The 22,292-nt window shown below is 54.4% G+C and overlaps 6 protein-coding genes and 1 non-coding gene across 7 annotated transcripts; 4 read left to right on the forward strand and 3 right to left on the reverse strand.

Moving 5' to 3' along the window:
• Positions 1 to 54: 54 nt before the first annotated feature.
• K437DRAFT_295433 (putative ESA1-histone acetyltransferase) lies at positions 55 to 2,100 on the forward strand. Its single transcript, XM_013386480.1, has 2 exons — positions 55 to 1,745; positions 1,819 to 2,100. The coding sequence occupies exons 1-2, from the start codon at positions 178 to 180 to the stop codon at positions 1,994 to 1,996; spliced, it is 1,746 nt and encodes a 581-aa protein (XP_013241934.1). The 5' UTR covers positions 55 to 177; the 3' UTR covers positions 1,997 to 2,100.
• On the reverse strand, positions 2,052 to 5,056 carry K437DRAFT_258000 (glycoside hydrolase family 5 protein). Its single transcript, XM_013386481.1, has 9 exons — positions 4,939 to 5,056; positions 4,130 to 4,830; positions 3,583 to 4,040; positions 3,243 to 3,518; positions 3,127 to 3,161; positions 2,863 to 3,047; positions 2,732 to 2,787; positions 2,612 to 2,649; positions 2,052 to 2,527 (listed from the first exon to the last, which is right to left on the reverse strand). Exons 2-9 carry the CDS (start codon positions 4,663 to 4,665, stop codon positions 2,420 to 2,422), a joined length of 1,692 nt encoding a protein of 563 aa, XP_013241935.1. The 5' UTR covers positions 4,666 to 4,830; positions 4,939 to 5,056; the 3' UTR covers positions 2,052 to 2,419.
• Positions 5,057 to 9,385: 4,329 nt separating this feature from the next.
• On the forward strand, positions 9,386 to 11,958 carry K437DRAFT_258003 (S-adenosyl-L-methionine-dependent methyltransferase). The gene is made up of 3 exons (XM_013386482.1): positions 9,386 to 10,318; positions 10,414 to 11,539; positions 11,641 to 11,958. The coding sequence occupies exons 1-3, from the start codon at positions 9,794 to 9,796 to the stop codon at positions 11,745 to 11,747; spliced, it is 1,758 nt and encodes a 585-aa protein (XP_013241936.1). The 5' UTR covers positions 9,386 to 9,793; the 3' UTR covers positions 11,748 to 11,958.
• K437DRAFT_275251 (uncharacterized protein) lies at positions 11,691 to 15,650 on the reverse strand. Its single transcript, XM_013386483.1, has 6 exons — positions 14,174 to 15,650; positions 13,912 to 14,084; positions 13,112 to 13,843; positions 12,828 to 13,005; positions 12,662 to 12,740; positions 11,691 to 12,594 (listed from the first exon to the last, which is right to left on the reverse strand). Exons 1-6 carry the CDS (start codon positions 15,431 to 15,433, stop codon positions 11,876 to 11,878), a joined length of 3,141 nt encoding a protein of 1,046 aa, XP_013241937.1. The 5' UTR covers positions 15,434 to 15,650; the 3' UTR covers positions 11,691 to 11,875.
• A 133-nt stretch (positions 15,651 to 15,783) lies between these two features.
• On the forward strand, positions 15,784 to 15,887 carry K437DRAFT_t45. The gene has a single exon. It is a non-coding gene; the product is annotated as a tRNA-Tyr (tRNA).
• Positions 15,888 to 17,017: 1,130 nt separating this feature from the next.
• Positions 17,018 to 20,214, reverse strand: K437DRAFT_258005 (uncharacterized protein). The gene is made up of 4 exons (XM_013386484.1): positions 19,849 to 20,214; positions 17,797 to 19,738; positions 17,186 to 17,716; positions 17,018 to 17,103 (listed from the first exon to the last, which is right to left on the reverse strand). Exons 1-3 carry the CDS (start codon positions 19,983 to 19,985, stop codon positions 17,444 to 17,446), a joined length of 2,352 nt encoding a protein of 783 aa, XP_013241938.1. The 5' UTR covers positions 19,986 to 20,214; the 3' UTR covers positions 17,018 to 17,103; positions 17,186 to 17,443.
• Positions 20,215 to 20,675: 461 nt separating this feature from the next.
• On the forward strand, positions 20,676 to 22,252 carry K437DRAFT_258006 (uncharacterized protein). The gene is made up of 2 exons (XM_013386485.1): positions 20,676 to 21,248; positions 21,319 to 22,252. Exons 1-2 carry the CDS (start codon positions 20,919 to 20,921, stop codon positions 21,979 to 21,981), a joined length of 993 nt encoding a protein of 330 aa, XP_013241939.1. The 5' UTR covers positions 20,676 to 20,918; the 3' UTR covers positions 21,982 to 22,252.
• The last annotated feature ends 40 nt before the right edge of the window (positions 22,253 to 22,292 follow it).

The following is a 22,292-nucleotide window of genomic DNA, read 5'->3' on the forward strand; positions in this document are numbered from 1 at the left end:
AGCTCCTCCCATAAGCTCAGGACTGATGCTTGTGCTTCCAGCAGAAATTGACATCATGGATGGCCGCATCATCCTTCATCACAATGCTTTCTGTCCTGCCAAAGCGCGTGTGAGGCATCCACCCTCCATTGTGCCTTCAAAGCTTGTCTCGAAGGACAAGCGCGAAGGCGTCCCAAGATGGTAGCTGCGAGGCCCCAGAAGACCGGCAGCGGTTCCGGCACGCCAACGCCGGATGATCAGCGTCGTATTTCTGCGCCTGGCACGTATTCCATTCGAGACATCATCGCAGGATGCAATATTTACGTCGAGCGGCCGGACCCGGTCTCTGGAGACATCGAGCAGCGCCAAGCGGAGGTGCTCTCAGTCCGGGAGAAGCCTAAGCCGAGGCTGTCGCGGCGCCTGGAGATGGTCGTTGCTGAGAGCGGTGGCGTCGGGACGCTCAAGGACAAAGATCAGGAGGAGGCAGAGGCGAGGGAGAAGCTGGAGTACTATGTTCATTACTGCGAGTTTAACAAGAGATTGGATGAATGGGTGGCGGGCAGGCGATTAATCCTTTCTCGGGAGCTTGAGTGGCCCAAACCAACAGGGCTCGCGGCATCCGACAAAGAGAAAAACAAAAAGAAAGTTGCCAACGCATCCAGAAGCCCAGCAGGCAACAGCCCTGCAATGACACCAGCCGGTATTAACAACTTGCTCAAGAAGGCCGCAACACAAGCTGGTAGGGCGGCTGCTCAAGCCGGCTCGGTAGCAGCTACCAACGCTACAGCCGGCAGTGCCACGTCTACCACACCATGTCCGCAGCCTACTGGCGAAGTCGAAGGTCTCAGCCTGCAGCGAGCAGGTGGAGCCACTGGGCAAGATGGAGCCGTCGTCGGGATGGAGATGCTTGGAACAGAAGATCAAGAAGAGGGGCATGATGACCTATCTGCAGTTGCATCGAATGCGGGTGATGCTTCCCTTGAGCCCATCGACCAGACTAAGAAGAATCCGGCAGAGATGTTCTCGAAGGAGGAGGAGATCGAGAAGCTGCGGACGAGCGGATCGATGACGCAGTCGGTGCATGAGATTGCACGCGTCAAGAATCTCAACAAGATCCAGATGGGCAAGCACGAGATGGAGACGTGGTACTTTAGCCCTTACCCGATCGAGTACGCCCACCTCGATACGCTATACATCTGCGAGATGTGCCTATCGTACTTTCCTTCATCTTTAGTCCTCGCACGACATCGCAAGAAGTGCACGCTTCTGCATCCACCCGGCAACGAGATCTACCGGCACGAGGACATCAGCTTCTTTGAAATTGATGGCAAGCGTCAAAAGACGTGGTGTCGCAATCTGTGTCTGATCAGCAAGTGCTTCCTGGATCACAAGACGCTCTACTACGATGTGGATCCATTTCTCTACTACATCATGTGTCTGCGCAACGACACTGGCTGCCACATCATTGGCTACTTTTCCAAAGAGAAGGAATCCGCGGAGAACTACAACGTCGCATGTATCCTCACGTTACCTCAGCACCAGCGCTGCGGCTACGGCAAGCTGCTGATTGAGTTCAGCTATGAGCTGACCAAGCGCGAGCATAAGCTTGGCAGCCCAGAGAAGCCCTTGTCGGATCTCGGTCTGCTTGGCTACAGAGCGTACTGGGCGGAAGTCATCGTGGAGCTGCTGCTGAAGACCAACGAGGACATCAGCATCGATGATATTGCCCAGAAGACCGCCATCGTGCATTCAGACGTTCTACATACGTAAGTAGCTTTTGAAGTCCCCGCAAGCAGTCTATGAATCATTCTCTAACGGCTTCGCAATTTGTCGTCTTAGGTGCTCGGCGCTCAATATGCTCAAACAATATCAAGGCAAGCACTACCTCGTCTTGTCGGATGCAGTGATTGCTCAACACGAAAAGCAGTCAAAAAAGAAACGCCGGCGCATCGTACCTGAAAAGCTGAATTGGAAACCACCCGTCTTTACCCGTGATCAGCTTCGCTTTGGCTGGTAATAGGTGGTTCTCTTCGCTTCGATCTTCTGTACTCTCTATATGTCTTTCTGTTGTATTCTTAGGACGCAAGACTAGTAACGGTCCACAAAATATTCACATTCATCACCAACCTTCGCGCGCATTCCGTGATCCGTTCGCTTCAGAGTGGAAGCCCATACATGTAGACGCAATAGCCAGCAAGGCAGATGAAGCTTAATGGCTGTCTTACGGCATCAACAGGTCCTTGCGGAGACTATTCCCATGGATAGCTAGATAGGTATGCCCCAAGTAATGGGGAGAGGCGTGCTGTTCCACAAGATAAACAGTTGCCGAACAGCTCCGGTGACGGACGTGGCCTAGGGTTAGGAGATGACAAGATACATATGCTGGCGTTCCGACTGCTTTGCGTACAGCTTCAAAGGTTACTGAATTTGGTATATGCACTTAAAGATTGTTGCAAATGTCGTCACCCCAAGGCTGCGTGCTGGCATCCTGAGGAATCCAACCGTACTTCAGACCTGTCTGATAACTCCAGTCAGGAGCTCCGGCGTTCTGCAGCGTGTGGAAGCTTTCATCAGGTCAGCGAACGACCAGTACCAGAGTAGGCTGGGAGAAGGAAAAGACACGGGAGCGCACCTTCCAAGCCCAGTACACCCAGCCTGCGGCGTTGTACTCTGCAAGACCAAGACGGAATCGTGAGGGTGGTTGACGCGTGAGATGGTGCCGTGGACACTCGTCCACTCAAAACAAACTTACCATAAGTCTGGACTTGCGTCGCCCAGTTCCTCGAGAGGAAGACCATGTACTGTTGACTACAGGTGAAAGTGGAAGGACGTGTCACTATGCGTGCGTTTAAACGTTTTACGCTCGTCCAGCTGTTTACGTACGAGTATGGGTAGTTAGGACCAGAAGGGAATTGGACAGGAGACTGGTTGACAGGGAAGTCGCGGTCGTCACTCTTGTCGCCATTCGGGCCGCTAGTAGACCACTCGCCCATGATCGAAGGGTAGAGCTGGTTGGAGTTCCAGATTTCGTCGGAGAGCGCACAGACCTCACGAAGACGAGCGGTGTCCTGTTCCGATTACGATAGATGCAACGAGCGCATATCAGTGGAGTGCAAGGATGGTTCCACCGGATCGCAAGTCGCTTACCTTCTCCTGCTTCTGCTGGTCAGAGTAGACAAAGTCTGTGCGTTGAAACATAAGGAGGCTCAATGGTCAGCTGGCTACTCAAGGTACCTTATGGAGCAGTCGATAACAACACTCACACGGATGCTTGTCCAAGAGTACGCGATCGCGGTTGCTCCCAGTCCAGAAGTTAGCCCAGTAGCCGAGGCCAAGGAAGCCATCGTGTGCGACCATCGTCAAGTTGCTCGACACGGACTTGTCCCTGTTAGGGTGGGCAATTGCTTCGTGAGCCCAGGGATAGTATGTGTTGAGAAGGCTCTTGACGTCCCCGTTGTTCTGGGCTTGAGGCTCGTTCACGGCTTCGATACCGGTGACGATGCCTTTGTACTGGTCCTTGGAGAATTCGCTGATCAAATCTGTACGACATGAAGTGGCTTGTGTAAGCACATGTTCAGGGGGGACATCAAGGGTCAGACGAACAGTTGAGTGCCTGTTGAGTTGCGGTGTAGTAGCTTGGATTGTACGGCCAGTTGATGCTGCCAGCGTGGCCGCTGTTGTCGAAGCCGTTCTGAGAACCCGGAACGCCGTGCAGGTCGATCCAGACCTTGAGGCCATACTTGCCAGCGAGTAAGACACCCTCCTTGAGCGCATCGAAGCGGTTGGCGGCGACGTAGGGCGCAGACCCGATCAGGTCGGGGAAGGCAAAGTAAGGGATGGGAATACGGACGTGGTTCAAGCCAGCGGCCGCGATGTTCTTCCAGTCATTCTCGGTCATCCAGCTGTTGAAGTGGTCATTCATAGTCTTGGTAAGGAAGCTTGCGTCGGTGTAGAGACCGGCGGTCCACTCGTCAATAATGGCACCGTTGTATGGCGCGTTTTGTGAGTGGTCATTGAGCCAGCTGTTCAGCCCAGGATCCATCCAGAGCTCGAATAGTAGCCTGATGATCAAGAGTTGCACGCCCAGGGCCATTGTGAATTTTGTATTCCAGGAAACTACGCGGTTGACACCTCAAGCGGGAATGCTTACCAGTTGCCAATGTTGACGCCACGGACAGGCGAGTTGGGGTCGCCATAGGGGAAGCCGCTGCCGCCAGGCAACCTGCCCTGAATCGTGGCTGTATCATTTTGGTCGAAGATGTGGTTGAGGTTGAAGGTCTCCTTCGGGTAGCCCGGGTAGCGAGCGTGTTCGCTCTTGGAAGAGAGCCAGTGAGCGACAGCGGAGACGGCAGCAAAGTCGATACCGATGGACCCAGAGAGCTTCTCCAGGCGGTCGGAGGCCTTGTTCAGCTTCTTAACGACCTTGTCTGCCCACTCTGGGCGCTGCTTGTCATTGTAGGGATCCCAACGAGGATGCTGGTACTCGAGCCTGTGCGTCTCGATCGCCACGGAGACACCGCCCCTGTTAGGAGGCAGGTTTTGGAGTTCACTCCTGTCCAGCGTCTCGGGATAATAGAGCGCCTTGTAAGGGCTGACACCGCGCAGGGTGCGTGTGCTGGGTAACGCGAGCGTCGCCGGCACCCAGGCGGCCAGCAACGTGGCCGCTGCGACGGCTTCGAGCTTCATGATTGAGTTGGGTCGTTAATCGTTATGTGAATCAATGGAGGAGGTCTGAGTGGAGCGGTCAGGAGTAGCCGAAAGCCGGGAAGGCGAATTGGGCTGGTTCGAAGGGGCAAGTGGAGAATGGATGTCGTGTGCGCCGATCTCGCGTTCGCGGAGAGCCTGCATGTTCTAAATATCAATAAGGAGAAGAAGATGGCAATCGCTGCATCATAAATAGCAAGCTACTACCTGGTCATGGGTAGTGGAGCGTGGGGGGGCGGCAACCAGTGCACCCACCCTTTCTCTCGCTGGATCAAGCACCCACACACGAATGTACCCATCACGCGAGCTCGACATGCCGGCAAGGCAAGTCGGCTAAGCAGTGAGAAAGTCGATAAATCGAGTTCGTAGTCCGCTACGGTCGAAGAAGTCGAACGGTCCATTTGCTGGAGCTGGAGTGCGCTTGGCACTGAGGAGCCAGCCCAACTCTGCAGCACAGGCCACAGTGGCAGACGCCACAGAATTAGTTGCCCACATGTTGAGCGCTAGAGCCTGATTGTATATGCCATATGGTGCTACACAAGTGTAACATGCTGTCTACGATGAAGATATGTAGACAGCAGACACACATGCGAGTGCTGTGGGTACGCGCAACAACGGCACATTACAAACGTAGATATACAATACACCTACATAGTTCGCAGCTTGGGGCCCCACATACATAAAGAGTACGGACATACAGATTCATAGTGCTGATGGGGCCCTGGATCATTTAAAATTCCGCATTTTCCGCAAGGTTCGAACAGCATATCGATCGAACATCTGTCCGGTTCCTGTCTGATGATGAAGACAGTACGAGATACAACATTACAAATATACGCCAAGTTTCCAATGGAATAAGGGAACCCGTGCAAGGTCTGAAAAACGCAAAGCGCCCGCTTAGTCCAGACTTTAGGACTGGCAGCCGGTTGCCATGACGCCATTGTGCGAATGTTTAAGAGAGACGAGGGGGAGCCATTGTATTACAACTATCAGGCAGCCGGTTCCTGCAACCGCACAGCTGCACGGGAGGGACGCAATATCCCAGGGCCAGTACCCGAAAAATACCAACAAGAAAGTCTTCTGATAGTCTGTGCGGAGTCCTGGGTCTACTGACCAGAGGAGATGAGTAGATAGGGGCGCGGGGCGCATGAGCGCTCATAGCCTCTGGGTTTCCCCGAAGCTCCGTTTATTTCAATAATCTTTGCAACATAGCAACTCCTCCTCGACAAGGGAATCGCCACTCTTTTGTCTTCACCAGGAAATAGTCAATACATGGTCAGCTAAGGCCGCTTCGATAAACAGCCTTGTCAAGTAATCACCCACCACCACACAAAATAGCAAGAATGGCTGCCATACAGTGTTGCGGGATATCGCCTGTGGAGCTTCTTGCGTTGCAGCGTGGCCGAGCGTAACGCCTGACGCGTGTGGGTATGAACTTCGTTTGCATTTTGGCCACTGCAGGTCCGACTCACGACTTGCGAATCGCTCAAGCGGCCTTGCTAACTGTCGAGTCGCAAGCGCAGGCAGACGCTTACCCATCGTAAGCACCCCGCAAAACCCTTGGAATTGACATATGGAGCGCACGATTTTTTTAGCCTTCCATGTCATGCTTAGCGCCGTTGCCACCAGTCTTTAGCGCCTTTTGAATCAACGCCAAAAAGTATGTACCGCAGCATGCTGGAGAGCTGGAAGCTTAGAACGTTGCATTCACAAAAGGTACCTATAAATCCTTAAGGTTAAAAACAGCCAAGGATAGCTAGGGAAAAGTTGATGAGCGATGAGCGAATACTCGTCACCTTGTCAAGCGTCCACAATTCATGCGTTCCTGACACAGGGCTTCTCACAATCAAGCTCAAGCAGGTTCAACAAAGTTAGGCGTCTGTGCTGGAATTGGCTTCAGGGCTGCGTTGGCGCTTGTAGACCACACAGCGAGTACTAGCACTGGGAACAGGTGGGTGCATATTCAGGAGCAAAGCTTCACGCTGCTCGCAAATAATGCTTGCTTCTCCATATTTAGAATGGTTAAAACACAACACAGGCCGAGCTCTGGCGAACTGCCATAGGCTACTCGTAACCTGCTGCAAGCCTGCAACAATGTTGCGACTCTTCAGCAAATTTCTCGTTCGCTTTTCTCAGACTTGGAGTGTGAGGTCGCAAGACGCTGAGAGACGACCCGAACAGACGGGCTAAAAGAGCGTGTGAGTCCATGCAAGTTCAGCGCCGTCCATGACATCTATATTGTATGATAATACACACACAGATTTGCTGTGTAAGATGCCATATTTCATCATGCATCGCTATAAGCGCTGAATGATCGATACGCGATAATGACTGTAGGTGAATATGTAATTAAATGTTGATATATATCACTTTCCTTGTTGAAGAGCAAGGCCCTATGTTGAAAGGCTCTGAGTGAGTGGGTTATCGTTTACTATTGGTTACTGACATGGAATCCCTCAAGCGTTGAGCGTTGATCACACATCATATGTACCATCCAAAGATTGTGGTGCTTTCATAGTGCACATGAGCTTGCCTGCTTCCGATATGGCCACAAGTCGCAAGGAGAGATCCGTGGGTTCGACCAGCGTCGAAATGGTATGATGTAATTCAACACTACTAGGACTCGTACCCTCGTGTTCGATTTGTTCAAAACGAAAGGTTGCGCATGCATCGCACAGTACACACATCTGCGAGTTTCACCGATTTCACCAGCGGAAACACGGTGAAACATGTGATCGCGAGGGGTGCACGAGGGTACAGCGCAAAACTCGTTACAACCGAAAGGACCGATGAAGCCATGACGCATGAAGAAGCACAAAGAGGCACCGGGTTCTTTTGTCCTTTTGATTCATACGCGGATTTCCTCGGCCCCTTTTGCGCGTTGCACTCTGTCACTTTGTGCTTGCTAGGAAAAGGCTATTCTCAAGCAGGTCCGCGCTTTGACGAGATCTCGAAATCGAACCAGGCGTACCCATTCGTCATGGATACGATGGCTCCAAACGGTCCGAAAGGGTAACAACAGCAAGGGCCGCAACTTCCCTGTCAGCAAATCTTCTGTCAACTTTCCGGCTGGACCCATTCATCCTACTTTGAGAGTCTTTTGATGCTGGCCCGGGGCGCTGAGCTGGACTAAATCGTTGAGCATCGACGTCCCTGGAACAGACACTAATACATGGTCTTCCTCTCGAGGAACTGCGCAACCCACGTGCAGATAAATGACGCGTTTGCCTTTTTCCTACTATTCACCGATCCGTTCAACTCCTACTAAACCGCACTCACTCTTCTCCTACCTTTCACCTGCGAGATGCAACAGAGTCCAACGCTTCTGACTGGGTCAAGTATGCCTGGAAGAACATCGGCGCGTCTTTCCTGTTATCTTGTCAGCGGCTTCTGCGGCCTTTGACTGAGAGCTGTTTCGTTATTGACAGGTGCCCTTAACTGGAGCCTCAAAGTCGGACTGCAGTACGGCTGGATCCCGAGGAACACTGGCGCAGCCTTGGGGTTCGGACATCTGTAACAAACCTCTGAGCTTCTGAGCGCTAGCTATGAACTTACAAAAACACGCATATTCCGTCTCATCTCGCGCACTTGGGGAAATCACCAATTTCCGAAATACCCCTTCGAAATTCCCGATCGTCCTCGGTTCGATCATATCACTTAATCTTAATTGTTCATGTCTCATATTTCCAACTCTAATGCGCGCCAGCTGGCTTCTGACTGCATCGCTCTACACCGGAGGTCGAGGGCCTGGTGGGTGTAATGCATGATGCGGAGGGGGTGGCTGCTTTTGCCGAGCGACTCTTGATGTTTCCCACCTATACATTGTTTTCTCTCTATTCTAATCGCTCTCGACACACCCGCCCTGGTCTTTGGAACGCATCCACTTGGATATCCAGCAAAGATAATCATGCACTCGTTTCTCCCTTCACATGGGAACACACCATACATAGTTTAATTGATTGATATTCTCCCGCTGGCATCCTAGCGAGCTCGCTCGCGGCTGGTAACTTCTATAAAGACGAGCCGGCACATCTCTCGTCACGCATCTCCTACATGAGTTGGCTCTGAGCCGAGTAGATTCGTCCAAGGACTAAGCTTTACAGTACACTCAGGTTTCCACAGCTGATTGCATGAAGGCTGCCGTGGTTCAATATCACTTTGGATTTGGGACGGACCAGATTTGGCGTCCCCTCTTATAGTCGGCGCGGTCGTCATCGCTGATCACGGAACAACCCATAAGTTGGTGGCCAGCGGATGGGGCAGGCACCGCAGCGCAGTAGCTCAGCCCCGTCCACAAGCAGCAGAGAATAGCTGGACACCTTTGAAGGGTATGTAAGGCAGTTGGTTGGAGAATACAGTAAAGATTGCGGATCTCGCACTTCGCACTCCGCTTCTTGCAAATGTCTGTCTGATTGGGCGTCGATCGGTTGTAGCCGGGAAATTTCATTGGGGGTTTATCGTCGATCAACCTAATCTTGTTCAGCTGATCCATATTGCGGCGCCCAGCCGGGTTGTGACATTTGCACCGTAGCGGCACTACAGCAGTCATTCCCACTCGAGCACTGTGACTGTGGCTGTGATACCACGGTTAGTGCACTAGAATTTTAATCTAATCCCTACCATGTGTGGTATGCACCGTTTATATATAGGACAAGGGCGTCACATCGTATCACATATACCAGGCTACACATCTTCCCCTTCGTGACCTCATCGGCACCATCTATTCAATTCTCCACCCTGCTTGTCCAACCTGCTGCTTCCATCCGAGCATAGAAATATCTACAGCCCCCGGTTGCCAACGCCCCGCGTCGCAAACATAGAGCCAAGAGCAGCGTCGATAGACGACTTTGCGAATACTTCCCGGATCGCGCTCTGTTACTCCCCGTCGTAACCCCTCAGGGTCCTCAGCCGCCTTCTGAACCGTGGAGCGTTGGCGCTTGACAGTCAGAAGACTCGCTCGCCTTTCTTTTACGTGGAGAGCACCCCATCTCATTTGCTACAGCAAGATTCACTGCTTGGCATTGCATATAGACACAGACTCCCCCCGCGCTTCCGTCGTCGTCCTACCAACCCCTGGAACTCAAGCAAGGCAAAGCAGAGAAAAGAAAAAATGGCGTCCTACGCGATCTCCGTAACGGACAGCGTATATAGCTCTCTCACCTCGAACGTGTGGACACTACTTGTCTCTCTCTCACGAACAAGCGTTACCGGCCTGCTGAAGCGTCTGCAAGTCGGGCAGCTCGAGATCAGGACCGATTCCGGTGTCTGGAAGTTCGGAGACCCGGCGCTCATCCGGAGCAAGGAGTACAACCGCGAGGCCATCGCTAACTCTGCCACTGCCAGCGCTGGCGCTCGAATTTCGCCTATTCCGGCGGGTGCCACTCCGGGCGTTGAAGGGCCAAGTCCAACCACGATCCTGTCATCTTCAAAGGGAGTTGGCACAACTGCTCCTGCTTCTACTTCTGCAGCATACAAAAAGACGGACACAATCAGGGCGACGAATGCGCCGCAAGCAGTCCTGATCGTCAAGGATGATGCCTTTTGGGTCCGCATGTTTGTCGGTGCCGACCTCGGCTTTGCTGAGAGTTACATGCTTGGAGAGATGGAGACGCCAGATCTCGGTGCTTGCTTTGAGGTGAGTGACTCGTTCGCATCTGGAACATGCTTGAGAGGAAAGGAAAAGGCAATGCTTGCCCAAGCTGACGAGATCTGACACTCATCTGACAACAGCTCTTCATCCAAAACCGCGTGGCGATATCAGAACTCTCTGTCGGTCTCGTCTCTTCCGTGATGTCGTGGGTCCAGGGGCAGCTGAACAAGCGGTACGCCAACACGCGTAGCGGCTCGCTCAAGAACATCGGCGCGCACTATGACATCAGCAATGCGATGTACGCGGCCTTCCTCAGCGCCGACATGACATATTCGTCCGCCGTGTTCCCCACGCTGGATGCTGACATCACCGGTCCGCTGTACAGAAGCGTCATGGAGGACAGCAACGCATCAGTCGAGACGTTCATCAACGGGCATTCCCAGCGCAGTGCAGAGACCGGTGCAGTCAGGCGGCTCCACCATCGCGGGCCGAGAATCGACCACCCGGACTCCGCCTCGTCGCCGGCAGAGGACGAGCTGCTGGCCGCGGATGAGCTCGAGGACGGGCAGCTGCGCAAGTTGCGTCTGCACATCGAGCGTGCCAACATCCGCCGTGGTGACCACGTCCTTGAGATTGGCACGGGCTGGGGGAGCTTCAGCTTGGAGGCTGTGCGTTTGACGGGCTGCATGGTGGATACCCTGACGTTGAGCATCGAACAGAAGGCACTGGCCGAGCAGCGTATCGCCGCCGCGGGTTTGAGCAGCAAGATCAAGGTCCACCTGATGGACTACCGCGACATGCCCGCTTCCTGGACCGGTCGCTTCGACCGGATCGTCAGCATCGAGATGCTTGAAGCAGTCGGCATCGAGTTCCTCTCCACGTACTTCGCATGCCTCGATCGCGTGCTGAAGCCGAACAACGGCGTCGTTAGTATCCAGTGCATCACCATCCCCGAGGTGCGCTACAAGAAGTACATCCAGCAGACCGATTTTATCCGCAAATGGATCTTCCCCGGTGGTGTCCTGCCCAGCGTAACTGCGATCATCGACGCGGTCGAGAAGGGCACTGACGGCCGCCTCGTCCTTGACACGGCGCATGCCATCGGCCCACACTACAGCCGAACGCTCCGGGAGTGGAGGATTCGTTTCGAGAAGAACTTTGAAGACTTTATCAAGCCCGCGCTCCTCATGGACCATGACGACATTCGAGGTCTCGCGCCGGAGGAGCAAGCGAAAGAGGTCGAGATCTTCCGACGAAAATGGATTTGTGAGTATCAACGAAGCCCGCTGGGGGCAAAAGTCTAGCCAGGATCCAGAAGTCAAACCCTCTAACCTGCACATCTCTCTCGGTGGTGATTTGAACGGCAGATTACTTTGTCTATTGCGAGGTTGGCTTCACGCAACGAACCATCGGCAACCATATTTTGTCCTTCACACGCGAAGGCAATGTCACATTACCGGTCGGCTGTGCCTGAGGGAAGGCAGCATTCACTTCCTCAATGGTGTTCGTCGAAGCAAAAGCTGGCGGCGCTGACGACGATGTATTACGCGTGCCCGCACTTGGTCCATCACTCTTCGCTGCATGCTACGTGTAGGGTGGTTGCTACGTCCAGGGCGAAGACGCTACGCTTGCGTCGCAGTAAGCATTGCTGCTATTGGTACCGTTAGTGTGAGCATGAAGCGATGGCGGCGGTGCAAAAGGCGGGAGCCCACCAAATTCGCTTCCCGCATACGGATTGGTAGCAGCCAGCGTGTTGAGATCTCTTACGTCTCCATCGCCGCCCAGAGTCAACGTAGGGGGCTGCTGCTGCTGTCCTTGCTGTTGCGCATCGATGACCGGCCACGGTCCATATGCAAATACGAAAGCTTCGAGTGCCTGGAACCAAGGTTGGGAGTTAACGAGCGCAGCGTCATGTTTTAGCTGATTTGTAAGGTCCGGATTCGCTGCGTGCTGTCGCGGCATGGGTACTGCGTTCGAATAAGATGCACTTCCGAAAGCAGCCATCGCCGATCTCTTCCTCCCTACAGGCGAAATATGGCCGGCATTGCCAGCACGGTTGAGGTTATCGTTCGATCCGACTGGTCCAACGGGGTCAAAGCTGGGGCAAGAGGGCGTATCTGCGGCGCTTACGGAATTGGTACGTATTGAGCTGCTGCCAGCATCCCATTCTGTGAAGGGTTGCAGTGCGGAGATTTCTGAAGGTGGAATGGAGAGATCGGGTCCTAGCAGGAGGAGGATCTGCTTCAGCTTTCGTAATTTCGCAACGAAGGTGTTCCGCTGGTTGAGGTCCTGGACCGAAGCTTGGTCCGGATGCGCGTCCACTAAAACAAAACAAAAAAGCGCTGCTCAGACCACGTGAAATGATGACTTCGTACCTGCAAGGCTTACTCATGAAGACGTGGTGCTGTAAGAGAAGCGCACCTGAGGTAGCCAGTCGAGCTAGAAAGGACCCTCTCGCAATGAACCCCTGTATGAAACCAAGGGCGCATGGTCCCTTCAGCCCTCGTTCCAAAGGTATGAACGCCCCGTCACCTACAAGGGTCGGCATACTTACCCTCTTGCTTTTGAGGATCTGTGGAGCTTCATGCTTTGGTCGCGACATGAGCTCCTCGATGGGTAATGAGACAGCGCTAATCTCGAGGAATAGCAGAACGAATGCATGTGCGGATTTGAAGCATAAATCGCGCGAGATCCGATATCGGGGATCCAGCCATCCTTGAACGTAGTACCTTCTGTAATTGCGAAAACGGAAGGAGCGTTATTCCTGTCTGCGACATGGCATCGGTGGCAAGTCTAACGGCGTCGTGGAAGCAAAGAGAAAGGAGGACAAGTGCTCACCTGTGCAAAGACATGATGACGATCTCGCTTAAGCACGCCATCATGCACTGACGCCAGAACATTCTCTTGCCATCGAAAGGCTCCTTACAAATCTGGTCAGGATCTGCAAGCACGTCGACTCTGAGTTCGGCAGGGATGGTGCGTGTGAGGCTCTCGAAGCGTTTTTGAAGACCCATGGTCAGCTGGAAGCCGCTCTCGTCGTCCATCTGTTGTCGTTCGGAGGCCTTGCGTAAGATGCGTCCCATCTCGAATCGGATCTTGAGCTCGACAGGCCATGGCCCGTCAATCGAAGCGATGTCCCATGCCGAGTTGCTATAGAGGAAGCTCGGAGTGGGCGAACCGCCCTTGTTCTCCGACCCGTCTGGGATCATGCACATGCGGCGCGAAGACGTGCTGCCGAACCAATCACTCATGCACAGGTTGACCCAGACACGCATACGATCCAGCATTTCGGTGCGCGATATGTGCGCAGGAGGCTCGAGGTCCAAGTTAGCGCAGATTCCGTTCTGGATCGTCATGACCGACGCGAGAAGTCCGAGGTTGGACCCGCGCGCGGCTGAAACGACGTGACCAATCAGGATCTCGCTACGGACTGAGTCAGCGCTGGGATATTGCACGCTTTCGACGGCATCAAGCGCGCGCATCGCAGCATCGATAAATGTTGCGATGGGCGACTCAAATTTTGCATTCAAGGCCGATAATTGCTCTTGGTCGTCAGTGTAGAGGAGAGCGCTAAGAGGGAAAGAGGACTGTCAGTTTGCCATTGCCATCGCTTGGGATCGCAACACTGCGACGTTCACCATGAAGCCATCGCAAGGATGAGCGCGACGAACGTGAGCTCAGACCGTAATTGCGCACCCCAATGCATTTTTGATCGACCCTTCCACATCAAGCGCATCTCCTCATGCTCCCGCAGTCGATTCCAAAAAATGTCCGGATCGACACAATAGTGTAAGAATGAAGCATCGCGAAACTAGGCAGGTAAGAGCGTGACCATGGCTCGTCAGAATAGTCGCAATGGGGAAAATGGACAGAATGTGCTGGAGGACCACGGCAACTTACATAGACTTCACACAATTTCCTAACGGTCTGTGTATCTGGCAGCAGGTCAAGGATCTTCCATAGCACACCTTCCCTTGCTGCATCCTCAGGCTTGTGCCACGCGAATGTAAATGTCCCGGGCTGTGCCCAGCCGCTTACACTTTGTTCTTGAGTCGCGCTCCAGATAGATGCCTCTTCTGCTTTATTCGAGGAAGGTATCATTCGACGATGCTGGTGCTCTGCTGATCCTGGTCCTGGTCCTGCTCCTGCTCCTGCTGCTGCCGCAGCCGCTGCTGTTCCTCCGGGACCAGACGACATTGCGTACTTGAGTCCAGCAAGTGCAGCAGCAACACCGCCATCATCTGCGCTCTGGTTTGCTGGACTGTCCAGCGCTGCCTCGTCCTGTCCACTGCTTGACGCAATTGGAGGTAAGTTCACCTGAGCACCCATCTTAGTCGCCAATGACAACATGATCGCCTCCAACCGGTCCATCCGATCGATCAGCGGGCCAGGCACGACCGTATGTCTCCCACTCATGATGGGTTGCACACCCTCTTCCCACGTGCACAAACTGCACTCGTTGCGATCTATGCAGGCGCCGCACGGCGCGCGACGATCGCATTTCAGCTTTCTACGCCTGCAGTTCTCGCATGATGTCGTTCGTTTCTTGGCCATGTTGTTGCTGTTGGAGGCAGTGCCAGACCCCGAAGGAGTGTCGAGACTACTTTGGCCTAGCTCGGGCGTAGCGGCAGGGGCAATGGCGATGGAGCAAGTCGAACTGAATTTTGAGCCTACTGTGAGCGCGGATGTCTCTGGCGTTCCTGCTCTCGACGTTACCACCTCTGTTGCAGGTCCCTTCTTTCGCTTCTTTGGTTCTGGTGCCGACATCGAGGGAGCTGTGACATTACCCTGACTAACTTTACTTTTGCCTTTCCCTTGCGCCAACTTGGATGCCCCGGGTGCGGGAATGGACTGGTGAGAATCAGCTTGGCGACTGTTGTCTTGGCGCTGCCCATATATGTCGTGCGACGGAGAAGATTGTCGGAATTGAGTTTGGGACTGCCATGCGCTCTGTTCGGCCCCCTGCATGGGCACGCTGCTGCTGTGACGGGAGGAAGGGGTGGTGTGATGAGGGTGCTTCGCCCCGGCATCGGATGCCATCGTTGTGTACGCGTGATAAGAATTTGGTGGCGGGGGAAGAGGGTGCAGAGGCCCATCATTGGATGGACTCTTTGCATTTGACGCGGAAGGGGGCAAGCTTGAACTTGCGTGGTATGACATGCTGTCGACCAAAAAGGGAAGGGGGCGGGGGCGGCCGAGACACTGAACGCAGGCTCCAACTGCTTCCCTGTCGTCCCCTAGTAAAGTGAGTGTGGGACGAACGATGTCGCACAATGAGTGCGCTGCAAGTGTACACCGCACGGAGTCCTTCGTTGAGAAGTCGACTGAGGAGTCGCAAATCTTGGGCGATTCGCGCGAACTTTGGCTTAGAATGATGTTCATCGATTGAGGGATCGAGATAGAGATAAACAGACACTTCGAAGTCACAAAAATCGCTCCAGTCTCAAAAGACTTAGTTTCATGCTCCTTTGATCTATTCAAGAGGCACAGAGTAATCCAACACATATATCCTCGCTATAACTCAGTTGGTAGAGTGTAAGACTGTAATGGAAATCGCAGGCCAACCGTAAGGTGGTGAATCTTGAGGTCCAGAGTTCGACTCTCTGTGGCGAGATTTTTTTTTCGCCGTGCGGATCCTCTTCATTTCTCCTCGGTTTTTGTTCGGTTGTGCCCATGACGGGCCAGTCCTAAAAGTCCCACAATGCCCTCGCGACCGTGACGTCAGCCGCGAAGTCAGCGAAGTACCATTGCAGACGGCGAGATGCCCGGGAGAGACATAGAGAAATGTTAAATTTGGCGCGTCAAGCTCGCAGGACATGCCCACGGTTGTCTAGAATGTGGTCAACCCTAACAGTGTGTTCAGTTTGGTATTTTGGGCAAGGTAGCAAGTGCCCTGGCAAGAAAGACATTGGTGCTTTTGTTCTTGTTGCATATGCAATGGACGTTTTCTTATAAACGGTTGCATCTTGAGACCATGTTATGAACGTAGCGCTTGGAAGCGCTTTCCTGCTCTCGGAAAATCGAGCAAGGCCGCTGGAGTCTCTGAAACGTAGATGCAGTACGACCGCTTCGCGAGGCGCCATATACAGAGGAGTGGTTAAGCGGCTTGTCTTTGTAGCCAGCCTATACGGGGCAGCAGCTGCGCTTCGCATAGATGTACATGTTCATACGCGCTGTAATTGAATGCCCATTTGACGTCCTCCATGAGTGGGTGCGAGGATGCGCTCTTAACCAGATTCCTTCGGTGGCGTTGCTGTCCGCGGAATCGGGCTCGACCTCCATGGAAAGCCTCACTGCGAGGAGCTCCGAGCAAACTAAGAACAGCGCGAATCTCAAAAATAAGGTCCACGATTGACTTTGACGGGGGGCCGTTCTTTCAAAACTCGCACACGCTCTCCTCTCTGCGCATTCTTCACTACACAAAGCCTTCATTATCATCAATATTTCGTTGATGAACTTCGTGGCTCTGAATTGCAGCGATGAGCGTCAAGTGAGGGCTAACAATGCTTTCCAGCATAGACACAGCAAGCGAATCCGGTTCATAGATGGGATAGCCTTACTTGCACTTTGGAGAAATCGTACAGCCTAAATGAAATTCACCCAAGTTTTCAAACGAAGCATATCAAGCGTCACGGCCCTGCGAGCTTGTGCAATTGCCATTTCCAGATTTGCATCCTTTCAAGTTGGCCCGGATGTGGATAATGACAAAAGTTACGCTCTCAAAAGTCACACAATGTCAAAATTGCTGGATTGATTTAGTAATACTTTGTTAATAAAATGGAAAACCTATTGGATTTGCTCCCACTGGCTTCGGAGCACAGCTCTGGGGGCTTCCGGGGCACGGAAAAGAAGATCGGGACCTGAGCAAATAAATCGAACCTACCCTAGTTGACTAAAGTGAAAGACACTCACCACTGGAAGGTTGCGCAAGTACACGATTACGCACGTCCACCGTCGATCGGTCCTTGTATGCCTGACTGCACGATTTGTCGAACACATCGAGCTGCATGGATCTCCCTGTTGGTCACGTTCCGAAGACATGCACCTCGACCGCCCATCACCCGACATGCTCGCAATCTTGCTTGCCTTTGTATGGTTGCTCGTTGCGTCGCGCATTACAGCAAGGAAGTGCAAGCAGAATCACCAATTTGAATTTCGCAGAGTGATGTGCTACAATTTGGTCCCTTCGAAGATGGTCCAGCGGCGCATGAAAGGCGGTGCGTGGGGTTGAGGAATCGACATGGATAGCGGTACTGATCCGATTCCCATTCCCATTCCAGGCCCAAAGCTCATGCCGGCAATGGTTCCGATGGTACCATGGTCGGTTTGTGCCTGTGTTGCTATCGCTGGCTGTTGTTGCTGCTCTTGCTCGGCAATCGCCGCAGACGACGATGTACAAACGGTAGTAGATGGTCCACGTGGTCTTTGCATCTGCATAAGCAACTGTGAGAATAGAATTGCCGCATTTGAGTATCTTCACGCAGAGATCAGCCCCGTTCGAAGCTGCATTCGAAGAGACTCACTTGGTGCATTTGCATCCGAATAGCACCAACGACGTGTCGGAGACTCTGCATCTCCTCTCTGACGCGCCCGGCGTCAAAGCCGGCGCTGATGGCGGTCATCTGGCTTTCATCCGTGCGCGATTCGACGGTCCGCAGCCGCAGCGCAATATCGTCCAACGCCGAGCGCATTGATGCGAATTCGGTCGTCAGGTTCGTGTTCCTGGTCGCACTTGCATGGGCATAGTGGACGGGACCCCGGAAGGTGTGAGATGCTTCGGCCGGTGCTGAAGCAGGTGCTGGTGAGAGTATTGTTGGTGATGTGTGCGTGTGTGGCGTCGCTGAGCGAGGCCTGTGCGCACCTTGACTATTGCGTGCTGCCTGCGGCCAGCCATCGGCAGTGGCGAGACGAGTAGCTCTCAGGCTTGCCATCGTGCTTGCCGACGGGAACGACTGGGAGCGCACAGGCTTTGCAGTCGAAGCGGCAGAGGAAGAAGCAGCAGATGACAATGAACGTGATGTGCGGCCTGCTGTAACATGCGAGCGGGCGCTGTTCCGCGAGACATCGCCCCCGTCGGAGGGGGGGCTAGGCAAAGCGCCGCTAGGCGTCGGCCTTGGCATGTGGGGCGACAACGGTGCACGCACGTTCAGCAAAGCCGCATAGTCTGCGCCTGGATAATCGTAGCGCACCGCATTCGCACCCTCGTCCTCCTCCGGCAAGAAGGGGCCGAGACCGTCCATGCACCGATCAAGCGCGCTGAGCATCTCCTTCATGCTGCACTGCATGCGGTCGACCGATGCACGCAGCGCGCTGTTCTCGTGCGTCAGCGTGTCGATATCATGCGCATACACGTGGAGGAACGGCTCTAGGGGTAACAGAGGACAGATGTGCTGTTGTGATTGTTCGTGATCGTCCCCACCTGCTAGGATCGCAACAAATTCGACGAGAACGTCTGGATCCTCCTGTCCACTGCTGCTATCGACAGCCGGTTCCGTCCAATGTGGCCCCTCTTCCTCGAGGAGGATGCCGTCGCTGCAATTGCGACGCTTGCCTTGCCACATGCAGCCGAACCTGCTGAGCTTGCACGCGACGCGCACATCGGGGCACGAGTGCAGGATGTGGCTGCGCATTTGCGCGCGCGGCACGCACGTTGCCGTACGGCAGAAGCGGCACGCGATGCGCGCCTGCGGACACGCGTGCAGGATGTGCGCGTCCATCTCGGCGCCGAGGCGCTTGTGCTCGCCGCAGAGGGCGCAGGCGTGCCAGCGCACAGTGCACGCGGCGCTTCCCTTGTGCGCGGCCCAGTCCTTGCGCAGGATAGTTGTCGCGCCGCACATGCAGCCTCTTTGCCGCGGACGCGCCTCGCGCGCGTGCTCGGGCTCCTCGGCATCGTCGTACTCGCCGACGTACGCATATCCACAACCCTTGCGCACATGCGCCGGCAGCAGCGATCGCTCGCAGCTATGCGTGCATCCGCGCTCGCGATGGACGCAGTACACAGCAAGGCTGTCGACGAGCTGCTGCACCAACGCCGTAGCCGGCACGACGTCGTCGAGGTGCAGCGGCGCACGGCAGTTGGGGCACGGCGCGCTGGATGAGGTCGGTGTTGACGCTGAAGGCTGTACTGACCGCGGGAGGTTTTCGTGGGGAGAAGTGAGTGACGAGGACGAGGAAGGGAGGGAGGCGCTGCGCCGTCGTATTCGCCGCGCGGTGTGAGGTTCACGTTGGAAGGCGGAGGCTGCTGCTATGGAGACACCCAGCTCTGCAGCTTGATGCGTTTGCTGCTCGCGCCAAAGCCAACCATCTTGGAGCGGGTCGAGGCCGTCCGCGCTGGGCGTGTTCTGATGCTGGAACGTGGGAGACTCGATGGCGGATTCTGCGCGAGCCTCGAACGCTTTGAGGATGCAGAGCTTGCAGAAGGTATGCTGGCACAGTGTTGCGATGTACGGCTCGACAAATACGTTCCTGTTTCTCATCGACGCATAACCGCAACAAACACAGGCAAAAGGCAAAAAGTCAGTCAGTGATGATGATGACGATCTGTCCAGGCTAAGCTGGTTCCAGATACGACTCACAGGCAGATTGCGCACTTGAGCCACGTGCTAATCTCATCATCTGGCTTGACGTAGATAAACTCCCAAGGATGCTGCTGCTGCTGCTGATGCTCTCCATCGTCGAGTCCCATGTAGTGGTCTGCATGACCACCAGCCATGCTAGAAGGAGGAGAGCGAGCCCACCTGCTTGCTGCACAGCTTCCGGAGCGGTTTCGTTGCGTGGGCACTGCTGGCGGGAAGGGGGGGTTAGGTTAAGAAGTAGCGGTTTCCAACTGCTGCTGCTGTCGCTGACCTGGGCAACCGTAATGCTCCTCGGCGGGCTGACAAGTTCAGCTACGGCTGCTGTGTATGCCATCGCGATAGCGGTGGCGGGGTCGACGCTGTGCGTAGCAAGCGTGGGTGCAGGCGTGCGCGTGTGCCTGATGGTGTCCGCCGTCATTGTGCAGCCATGCATCGTACCCACGTGCTGATCTCAGCACCGGCTGTGCGAACGACGAAGGGTTGATGTACTTTTGTAAACCCAGTCTCACCAACGCACCGCGCCGAGACCAGCAGGCGAGATTTACGGGCTCATACTGCGGGACCGGGTGGGCGTTCGGTTGCAGGCAGGCGTGGGCGTACAGACAGGAGCTCCACACCGACACTCGATTGTCTCGGATGTTCCGAGGCAGGTGATTTGTCTCATTCCAGCACTGGGCCAGTGTGAAGAGGCATCGCCACCAGCCCCGCATGGATCCACCTCCACACCTTCGCTATCTACACACGTCGCGCCCACAGAAGCGAGTAAATATATATATATATATATCCCAGTACTGCGTTTGCAGACTTTCCTCCTTTCCCTCGAGCCAGCCTCCCGTCATCGAGTAAACTTTGTCCTCCGCCTTTCCCTCGTCTTTCCCTTCCCTCTATTCCCCTTCCATCTATCTCTCTTCCTTGAGAAATCAAAAGGCGCTGGTCGTCTTTCTTGCGAACACTCTTCACTACTTTAACTCGGCCTCTGCATCCAAAGGAGAAGAATATTAGAAAGTAGCTGGTCTACTTGTGTCAAAACCATTGCCTCTCTCACACAAGTACACACTCTGCAAGGGAAAATGGCGAGACAACCCTGCTGCTGCATCCCCAACAGGGGCGCGGTGGCCTCCCTGTCGCTGATCGCGATCATCATTGCCACCCTCTTCCTCGCCGGCACATTTGTTATCATCTCAACTAACGCGATGAACACGCCGCTTGTGATTCCTGCCGTGATCTTTGGATTCACCAATCTGCTCCTCTTCGTCGCATCCTGGGTCGGCTTCTTTGGCGCCATTCTGCGCAAGCGCAGGGCGGTCGCCTTCTACGCCGTTGTCCTCACCATCCTCTGGGTCTGCACTTTTATCATCGGCCTTTGGAACGTTGTCGTTGTCTTCAAGAACAGAGGAATGGTGAGAGAGCTACTCTGATTCTTTGCATCCGGACGAAATCATTGACTTCTTCTGCCCCCGCTACAAACAGGTCATCGACAGCTGCGTTGCCAAGTCGTACGCCCAGGCGCATGGTGGGCCGTTCGACTCTAAGACGTCGAAGGACGATTGCACGCATGCGCATAACATCCTCGCCTCTGTCATCGTCAGTGTCTGGGTCGTCTACCAGCTGCTGGACCTCTGGTTCATCACGGTGGTCTATGCGCTCCGCCGTGACCTGATCGAGAAGGACATGCAGGAGAAGCGCTTCCTCGAGCAGTCGTACGTCGTCAACTCAGGCGCTGCTGCGTACCGCCCCGGCTCATCCTCGCGCACCAGCGAAGAGTCCAAGATGTCCGCCCGCTCCGGCCAAGCTGTCTCAGTCCCCTACCGCCCAACCGGTGGCCGTCAGCCAATGGGCCCTTACGTGAGTGCCGCGCACCCTGCCGGTGTCCCTGCTGCATCTGCTGCCGACACATCCGAAAAAAAGACGACTGACGCAAGGGACATCGGCAGCGCGCCTGATTCTATCAGCACAACGAAAACGTCGGGCCAGGCGAAGCGCATGTCCATGGGCCGCACCATCAATATCACCATTGAGCAAGACACAGACTGGCAACACGAGCCGACACCCACATCCCATTACCAGGACGCGCCGCTTTCGGCGCAGCCTGGCAGCATCTTCCAGAGCAGGTACGACCAGCGGTACGGTTGAGAGTACGAACAGCATACATGTCGATTAGGAGGGAGCAAGCGAGCAGTCTCATGCACGTCGTTAGCGAACAGACAAATACACAATCAAAACCGACCGGCTCTCCACTTTCTTTTGCAAACGCTCCTGTAGATGGAATGGAAATCTCGGCAACGAGAAAAAGAAAGCTCAGTATTGAAAGGAAGGCAATAGAGCAAGGGGGTCGCGGATGTAGACTAGTTTTTCCCCTCATCGACGCAAATAAACCCAGGGCCACAGTCCCCATGTTTCTAACCCCACTTGGAGCGCATTTGAATCTAGGCACTTTCAATGCA

This window comes from Tilletiaria anomala (assembly GCF_000711695.1).
Source record: "Tilletiaria anomala UBC 951 chromosome Unknown K437scaffold_73, whole genome shotgun sequence".
Classification (NCBI taxonomy): domain Eukaryota; kingdom Fungi; phylum Basidiomycota; class Exobasidiomycetes; order Georgefischeriales; family Tilletiariaceae; genus Tilletiaria; species Tilletiaria anomala.